Raw genomic sequence first — 9,152 nt, 5'->3', positions numbered from 1 at the left:
AAGGAAGGAAGGAAGAAAAGAAAGAAAGGAAGGAAGGAAGGAAGGAAGGAAGGAAGGAAGGAAGGAAGGAAGGAAGGAAGGAAAGAAGAAAAAGAAAGCCTTATTAAAATATTTTTGTATTCTCTGGCAGCAGTGATAAGCCAATGCATAGTAATGTAACAGTAAGGGCTTTGGCATCAGAACATCTGGATTTCAGTTCCAGCTCTGTGTTTTCTTTCTTTGAGAGGCTAGAAAAGTCATTTCTCCTTGCTGAGCCTCAGTTTTCTCAACTGCCAAAGGAGGGAGTTCTCTACACCCTATAAGCCATGATTGGAGGAAGGTTTCATTAATTCAGACTCTCTCAATCAACAATTTGTATCCTGGGAGATCAGATAGTCTTGACTGTTTGTCAGCTTTCTGGCATTGGGCTTGGTATTCAACTAAGAAAAGTTCTTAAGTGATGACAGAAACAGAGAAGGAGGAACCAACCAAGTAGGATATATTTCTTATCATTTATTGTTGTTGAGTCATTTTCAGTTGTTTCTGACTCTTCATTGACCCCTTTTGGAGTTTTCTTGGCAAAGATAATGGAGCAGTGCACCATTTCTTTCTCCTGCTCATTATTTTACAGATGAGGAAACTGAGGCAAACAGGGTTAAGTGACTTTCCCTGAGTCACACAGCTAGTAAGTATCTGAGGACAGATTTGATCTCAGGTCTTCATGATGCCAGGTCTGTGGTTCTATCCACTGTGCCACCTAGCTGGCCTATTTGTTATCATTCTTAGGTTAAATTACCTTCTGTCTCCCAAGGAGCAAAAAATAAAATCAAGAGAGAACTGCTTTCCTAAATGTTAGCTCTGTTGTGTGTGTGTGTGTGTGTGTGTGTGTGTGTGTGTGTGTGTGTGTGTGTGTGTGAGNAGAGAGAGAGAGAGAGAGAGAGAGAGAGAGAGAGAGAGAGAGAGAGACAGAGACAGAGACAGAGACAGAGACAGAGACAGAGACAGGCTGAGAGAGAAAGACAGAAAGAAAAAGAGAGGAAAGACACACACAGACAGAGAGAGACAGAGAAGAGAGACACAGAGAGAGACATAGAGAGACAGAGACAAAGACAGAAAGGAGAGGCAGAGAGGCAGAGACAGAGAAAGACAGAGACAGAAGGAGAGAGAGAGACAAAGACAGAGAGATGGAGAGAGAAAGTCAGAGAGAGACAGAGAGACACAAAGAGACAGAGACAGAGAGGAGAGACAGAGAGAGACAGAGAGAGAGAGAGCTCTGTTGGGACATATGACTCACATTACCATAGAACTAGAACCAAAAGAGCAAAGAAGGGAAACATCCTTTCCCTAATCACAGAAGATGTCATTATGAGGCTGCAAATAACCATTTTCACTTCTAACTCCCAGCCCAATCTTTCCTCTATGAAACAGTGCTGACTTTTCCCTCTTTTACTGGAGATTTCTCGAGGAAGACTTTATTTTAAAATTTATTATAAAAGCAAGTATAATTAAGCCCTCAGGACCTAATTCAGGAAGCTAGACCAAGGCATGAATAACAACCCTTGAATCTATGGCCCTTTTAACAGCTCAAAACTTAGAGACAGATTGCAGACAGCACAGGGAGAGTTGGACCTGGAATCAGAAAGACCTGAGCTTAAATCCGACCTCAAACACTAGCTATTTGGCCCTGGGAAACTCACTTAACCGCTTTTTATCTCAGTTTCCTCAGCTGTAAAATGGAGGAGGGGTAATATTAACTACCACCCAGGGTTGTTATAAGGATAAAATTATATGTATATATGTATATGTATGCATGTATGTATGTAAACACATCCACATACCCACATATAATCTATTGTATAGATGTGTGCCTATATACATATATAGACACATAGCATTTTATATATGTTTATAATTATAAATAATTCATATATAATTTAAATACAAGGAATTTCTATATAATTTAAATATAAGTATTCATAATTTTAAGGAAGCTACATATAACTTGAATTTATATGCAATTTAAATAAAAATATTTATAATTATAAGGACTTTATATGTAATTTAAATATGAATAGTTATAATTATAGGTATAAAATGCTACATGTATACATATATATAAATGCTATGTTTCTTACAGGTACATACACATTTGCATAGCATTTTACATATATATATGTAGGTAAATGTAAAATGCTATGTAAGCCATAAAGTACTATATGAATGCTAACTTATTCATTGTAATATTAGGAAGACCTGAATTGGAATCAATCCTTTTTTAGATATTTACTAACTTTGAGACCCTGAGTTGGTCACTTTGCCTCAGGTGGGTTTGGCATCCTCATCTGTAAAGTGAAAATGAGAGAAGCCCCCATTTTAGAGGGTTGTTGTGAGGACAAAAATGCGATGGTTTTTGTGAAGCATTTGCTCATCTTAAGGCACCATGTAAATGCTGGTTATTATTGTGGTGGCGGCAGTTAGTGTTTGGTTGATCGATGTCCTTCATACGTGAAGAGGACCAGAATGATATCAGTATGTCGGGGTCAGTGTCCAGGGTGTCCAGACGGTGGCTGATCAGTGCAATGCGAGCCCAGAAGGCTCTAGCAGCAATAGCCCACATGGACATTTGAGATGTGGATGTCTCTCAATTTGCACATCTCAACGTTTCTTTTGAGGCTCTGCAATTCTGCTCTGTTCAGAGAACATAGTGCCTTCTCTGATGCAGGCGTGGTAGGAAGATGCCAGAAAGGAACAGTATCTAGAAGAACCAACCATATGGGTAGAGTCAAGTTTGCCATTCAGGAGACAGGTTTTACTTGGACCCCATTTGAGAAATGGAATCCCAGGACAGATTTCATTCATTTTTTTTCTTTGTCTTTTCTGTTCTGTAGGTATTCTCCCTTGGGTATCGCCTGCCTCATCTGTGGGAAGATCATTGCCATCAAAGACTTGGAAGTAGTAGCCAGGCAACTGGGGATGTACATGGTTACTGTGATTGTGGGTCTTATCATCCATGGAGGCATCTTTCTCCCTTTGCTTTATTTTGTGGTGACCAGGAAAAACCCTTTCTCCTTTTTTGCTGGTATTTTCCAGGCTTGGATCACAGCACTGGGCACAGCATCCAGGTAAAAGCTACAAGAAGTCCTTGCTCTTTCTGCCTCTGTTCCTTTCCCTGATCCTTGTGTCACCGGCTTCTTCTACCTCTTGAATCTTTTGTCATCAAGACAAAGCAGAACATGTATCAGAGAAGAATATCCAATCTATCCACTGAGTCACCTAGTAATCTCTCTCTCTCTCTCTCTCTCTCTCTCTCTCTCTCTCTCTCTCTCTCTCTCTCTTTCTCTCTCTCTCTTTCTTTCTCTCTCTCTCTCTCTGACTCCCTCTCTCTTCCTCCTTCCTTCCTCTCTCTTTTATTTTATCTCCCTTAAGTTTTTTTCAACAGTTTCATTACACACAACATTGAACATCAGCAAACCAATTATAATTGCTTAGTGATGATTTAGATTTGGAATAATAGTGAAGCACCCCCTCTTTTATACATACTATCAATAGGAAAGACCAATTTCCTCAGTCAATCACTTTGGGTTTGGCTTGGGTTCTTTCTTTGCCCACACTTTGTAAAGAAATCATATGGGGGCAGCTGGGTAGCTCAGTGGATTGAGAGCTAGACCTAGAGATGAGAGGTCCTAGGTTCAAATCTGGCCTCAGACATTTCCCAGCTGTGTGACCCTGGGCAAGTCATTTGACCCCCATTGCCTACACTTACCACTCTTCTGTCTGAGCCAATACGCAGTATTGACTCCAAGATGGAAGGTAAGGGTTAAAAAAAAAAAAAAAAAGAAATCATAGGTTGTAACCAATCACTAACTACATATTAAAATCTCTCCCCAGTCTTTTTGACTGTTTGATTTGGGCAGGAGAGGAACCATGAAATCTGGTCTTATGTGGGATTTTTCCTGTTTGTCAATTCATTTTCATTCATTTTCTTATTATTATTTTTTAGATCACAGATTTTATTCCCTTTTTTCAAGTCAAATTTTCTCCCTCCCCTTCCCCCTCTTCCCCATCCAATGAAAAGGCAAGAAAAACAAAAACCTGTTACAAGTGTCTGTAGAAAACGTATACTCCATTCTCATTTTTCTTTTCATTATTTCATAAAATTCTTTCCAGTCCAATTTCTTTGTATTTCTCATATACGCTGGTCTTCATTGCATTATGAAATTCCATTGCATTGATGCTCCATCATTTATTCAAACATTCCCCTGCTGCTGGACTTTTCTGGTGGCTTCCAGGGTTTTGCAATTACAAGTAACACTGCCGTGAAAATCTTTCCACAGACAAGTTCTCCTTTGTTGTTTTGGCTAACGCTGTCAGAGACAACAATGGAATTATTGGGTCATGTCCCTATTTGGGGAAAAAAAAGGCTTCCAAAAACCTGTCATGAAACTTTTCTTTTCTCAACTATGAGACTCCCCAAGTTTATCTATTTAGAAAATGCTGTTAGGAATGTTCCATTGCTTTGACTTTCTAAAAAATGATTCTTCCAAAGTAGACGAATGGATTCTGAATATATAAAGATGCAGGACTGACACTGTTAGGCATCTCTTGGAGGTAAATAGGAATCCATCAGCTCACTTGCCTCCTGATGGGCTCCCTGAACTCCATGTGAACTTCTTATCTGCAGCCAGAATGAGTTTCTCATGGGTATATATGACATTAATAGAGGAGAGGGTTTTTTCTTCATTTACCAGCCAAACTAATGCAGAAAACATTCAAGAGAACTCCTTCTGGGGACCGAAGAAAAAAATCTTCGACTCATTTTGCAGATTGGCTTTTTATTCAGTCACTAGGGATTTGCTTTACCAACGGTTTCCAAAATGGTGATGATATTGAACAGTTGACTTTTCCTTACCTGAATATGTTGGTCTACAGATTTGAGTTGTGTTAAAATGCCAGCCCTAGTACTTTTGTGGCCTTGGACAAGTCACTTAACTTCTTTAAGCCTCTGTTTCCTCCTACAAGTATTTGTTGAGATGGCCCCTAGAGTCCATTCCAAATCTTAATTGATGATGAGCCATCATGAAACAGGTCAGGGATGGGACCAGTGAGGAAGAAGGGAATCCTGTTGTCTAGCATTATCTCCCAAATCACAGAGTGCTGAACTAAGTTTCTTACTCTCCAACTTAGTAGAAATCAATTTGTCTGCCAGAGAAGACTACATTCAGGTTTTCCTTAACTGGCTTGGAAAGCATGAATTCATTCTCGTCACAAGGCCTGGATAGAAGTAATAACCTTTTTTTAAAAAAACCTGATTTGGATTTCATCCCAACAAATCCAAGGAAGTGAAGTCACGGGAGTACAGGGTCAGGGAAAATGTAAGGTCACAACATGGAAAATTGTCGATCTGACTTGAAACTGTTGAATTGTGCTATTAATTCCAAATTAATCAGGGAATATCTTAAGACTTTTTTCCCTTCTTTCTTTCTGAGCCTTGGAAACTTCCTTAATGTCTCTAGTCATAAAGAGTGTAGCTATACCTATGAAAGAAAATTAGTAGCTCCATGGAATTCTCTTTTGCTTAACCATTGGCTTGGTCCACAAAGTCAAGAGTCATTTCTTGCCCTTTTTTCTGGTATTGCAGTTGAAAACTAAGCAATGATTCATCATTATTAACATTATCCTCATCATCGTAGCTGCATTGATATATTCCTTTAAGATCTGTAAAGCTAAGGGAGCAGCTGGATAGCTCAGTGGATTGAGAGCCAGGCCTAGAGACAGGAGGTCCTAGGTTCAAATTTGACCTCAGAAACTTCTCAGCTGTGTGACCCTGGGCAAGTCACTTGACCCCCATTGACTACTCTTACCACTCTTCTGCCTTGGAACCAATACACAGTATTGACTCCAAGATAGAAGGTAAGGGTTATAAAAAAATAAAATTAAATAAAATTAAAAATAAAAAAAGATCTGTAAAGCTCTTTATGCATATTTTCTCATGAAATCCTCCAAGTAGTCTTGTGAAGGAGATACTATTATTATCCCCATTTCCTAGATGAGGCAACTGAGGTTCAAAGACATTAAATTTCTATAGAATTGGAGTTGTATGGCAAAAAAGAAAAGTAGCTCTGGAGTCCAATGGCCATCTCATTTGTTTATTATCTGTGTGACTGTAGATGGGTCAAATCATCTTTCTTGTCCTCAGTTTTCTCCTCTGTAAAATTCAAAGTGTTGGCTTTGATGACCTCTAAAATCCCTTTTAGCTCTAGAACTATGATGTTAGCCTATCCTACCATAGACCTAGAAAGGACCCTCGAGGCCCAGCACAATGAAGTCACTTTCCCAAAGTTACACAGTACGTAGCAAAGTCAGAATGAGTCAGTTCCTTTGATTCCAAATCACTCACCATTTCCATTGCACCATCATTTCTTCTTAAAAAGTAATATTTGACTTGAGTTTCCTTGAGGGAAACTATTGTGTCAGGAATTGCATAATGAGAATCAGAGGGATGGTATTTAACCCTCCAGGTCATAGGGGAAAGGATGGAGCCTGCAAACAATCAGATCAATGTCCTTTCTGCTTCAGCAGCTTATATACACCCCTCAGGACACCAAATATTGTTGACTGGTTTTTCTCAGTGGGCACCTACACGTGACCAGGCTACTGTGACCCCAGAAGGATGGAGGCCCAGAAATGATCTCCTAAAGTCAGTGTTGTCAAAAGCAATTGGGAATACCCAACATTATGAAGGTATTTTTAAAATGGCGACCACGCTATGGGAATCACTTATTTGAATGGCAGACTGTTTCTTTGACTTGTAGCAGGAACTGGAATGGTAAAGAGCATCATTTGTTCCATATTTGGCAGAACTGGGCATTTTTACCCTGGAAAAGAGAAGATAGGAGAGACAGGAGAGTTGACTTCAGTTACTGGAAGGACTGTCTAGCAGATGAAAGCTTGGGCTTGCTCAATTTGGCTCAGAAACAAAAATAATCGATGGAAATAGCAAAGAAATAAATCTAGATTGGATTTCAGGGGAGAAAAACGGCCTACTCATAAGAGGTCTTCAAAGGTGGAATGGGCTTGCTTGGGAGTCTGGAATCCATCAATTGAAGTCTTCATGCCAAAGCTAGAGGCCTGTTGGTTGAATATGCTACAGAGTGGCTTCTCAGTCAGGTATGCGTAGGAAGAAATGGTCTCCGAGGTCCCTTCTAATTCTGAGATTCTGTGAACTCACACAAGCCTTCAATGCAGGAAAGAGCTAAAGGCATCCAAGTTCACATTTGGTTTTTCTTTTCTTTCTTCTCACAATTAAATTTACCCATCATAAAGCAGCATAAAGATGAGAACTCTTGGTTTTTATTTTCTCATTTGCCAAAGTCTATTGAATCATCGCATAGCCCTTGGGTGACACTGTGTACCAGTAAATGAAGTAATGAGAATTAATGGACACCAACGGGCCCTTGAGTGGCCTTGGGCTTATAAATTTCCAGGATCTCACTGCTGTGAGGCCATCTCTGGATAGTCATCCTGCATGATTGCATTTAGCCCTGTCTAATGGGTTGTGTGTATCTGTATGTGTAGTGAGGGGATGCAGAAATAAAAGATAATATCTATTCAAATAGCAAGAGGCAGGTAGAAGAAAACTATCTCAATTCTAATTAGGCCAAGCTTCAAGCTCCAATCTTCCCATTATGAGATAACTCTTAATGGACCTTTATAGCATCTAATGAACAGGTAGACAAGGGGGGAGACATCTCAGACCCTTGCCTGGGCAGGAGAGATCAGGAAAGTGGTAAATACTCCCATCTGGCTTGATAGAAGAAGCATTAAGTCCAACTAATATATTATCCCAGAATCATAAACATGGAATAAAGGGGACTCAGAGACAATCTAGCCCAATCCTCTTTTTTTTTTAACAGATGTAAAAAGAGAAGTCATGTGATTTAACCACATTTAGGCATCAGAAAAAAAATCAAAACCAAAACTGATAAACTCCCAAGATAGTGTTTTCTCCACTGCTTCCCTCAGAAACATCCTTCCTTTTCCCAAAGGAAGGAGTGATTAGGCTTAGAATATCTGAAGTACCACTAGAAAAGTGGCCACCAAGTCTAATCCACTTTTTTTTTTAAACTTTTATCTTCCATCTTGGAATTAATGCTAAGTGTTGGTTCCAAAGCTAATGATCTGTAAGGGCTAGGCAACTGGATGTATAATTAGAAAATCTTGAACCCTTGAACTACATTACCCAGAATCCTTTTCCCTTCCCCCACATTTGCACCCTTATGTAATGTTTATAAGTTTGCTGTAAGCCCACCTCTTTCTTGCCTTTTTTTTACCTGCCCGAGTGGCTGGGAAAGCTGGTTTTCTTTACTGAGGTTTTTCTTCCCTTGCTTCAAGTAATTATAAATAAATCTTATTAATTATAATACTTGGAATATTTGTATATTAATTTTTAATTTTTAAATTTAATAATTTAATTTTAATAATAAAATAATAATTTAATAAAATTTAATAATTTTATTTTAATTAATTTTTAATCTCACATGGGGTTAAATGACTAGGATCACACAGCTAGTGTGTCTGAGGCCAGATTTGAACCAAAGACCTCCCATCTCCACACCTGGTTCTCATCATTTCCTTATTGGGAGTTCCCTATATATACCAATGACATCACGAGTCCAATACTTTGAAGCAACAGAAACAAAAAATGCAAAGATTTTGCCAATTTGTTTTGTCCTCTTCGGAATCCTTTTTTTCTTTTTTCTTTTTTTTTCTGTTTCTTGCTCATATATTTATTGAAATGCCAACCATCCTCAAAGCAGATAACAATGGTCTCCCAAGGCAAAGCATGGCTCTAGTCCCCTGCACTCTTTTCCATGTAATTTGAACTTGGAGATATTTCCTGCATCATTCTCTGATCTCCATCCATGTGGGAATGATCTTTCTGGCCCTTGGAAACCTTTAGTAAGGCAGTCAAACATTTGGTAATACAGTTTCTATTTAGGGGATTTGTCCAAGAACCCTCCGTCATCTTCATTTCCCAAAATGGATCATTAAATCATAGCCTCAGTTCTGGGAGGGGAGGGCGTGAAGTCATGCTCTTGTGTGTGTGTGGATGAGGAGAGACATAGATCCCGTGTTTCAGTGATGGATGACAGAGGAGAGGCTCAGGAGTTGAT

General features: G+C 39.1%; 1 protein-coding gene across 1 annotated transcript in view; it reads left to right on the top strand.

The window, feature by feature from the left end:
* Window positions 1-2,471: 2,471 nt before the first annotated feature.
* Window positions 2,472-9,152, top strand: part of SLC1A2 (solute carrier family 1 member 2) — a 35,342-nt gene continuing 28,661 nt past the window's right edge. The window contains exons 1-2 of the mRNA XM_044681851.1: window positions 2,472-2,560; window positions 2,868-3,101. Of these exons, the coding sequence (XP_044537786.1) occupies window positions 2,472-2,560; window positions 2,868-3,101 (323 nt within the window). The remainder of the gene's footprint in view (window positions 2,561-2,867; window positions 3,102-9,152) is intronic.

Source organism: Gracilinanus agilis, chromosome 6 (genome assembly GCF_016433145.1).
Source record: "Gracilinanus agilis isolate LMUSP501 chromosome 6, AgileGrace, whole genome shotgun sequence".
Lineage (NCBI taxonomy): Eukaryota > Metazoa > Chordata > Mammalia > Didelphimorphia > Didelphidae > Gracilinanus > Gracilinanus agilis.
The sequence above is the reverse complement of the archived record's forward strand: the minus strand, read 5'-3'. Positions and strand labels throughout refer to the sequence as shown.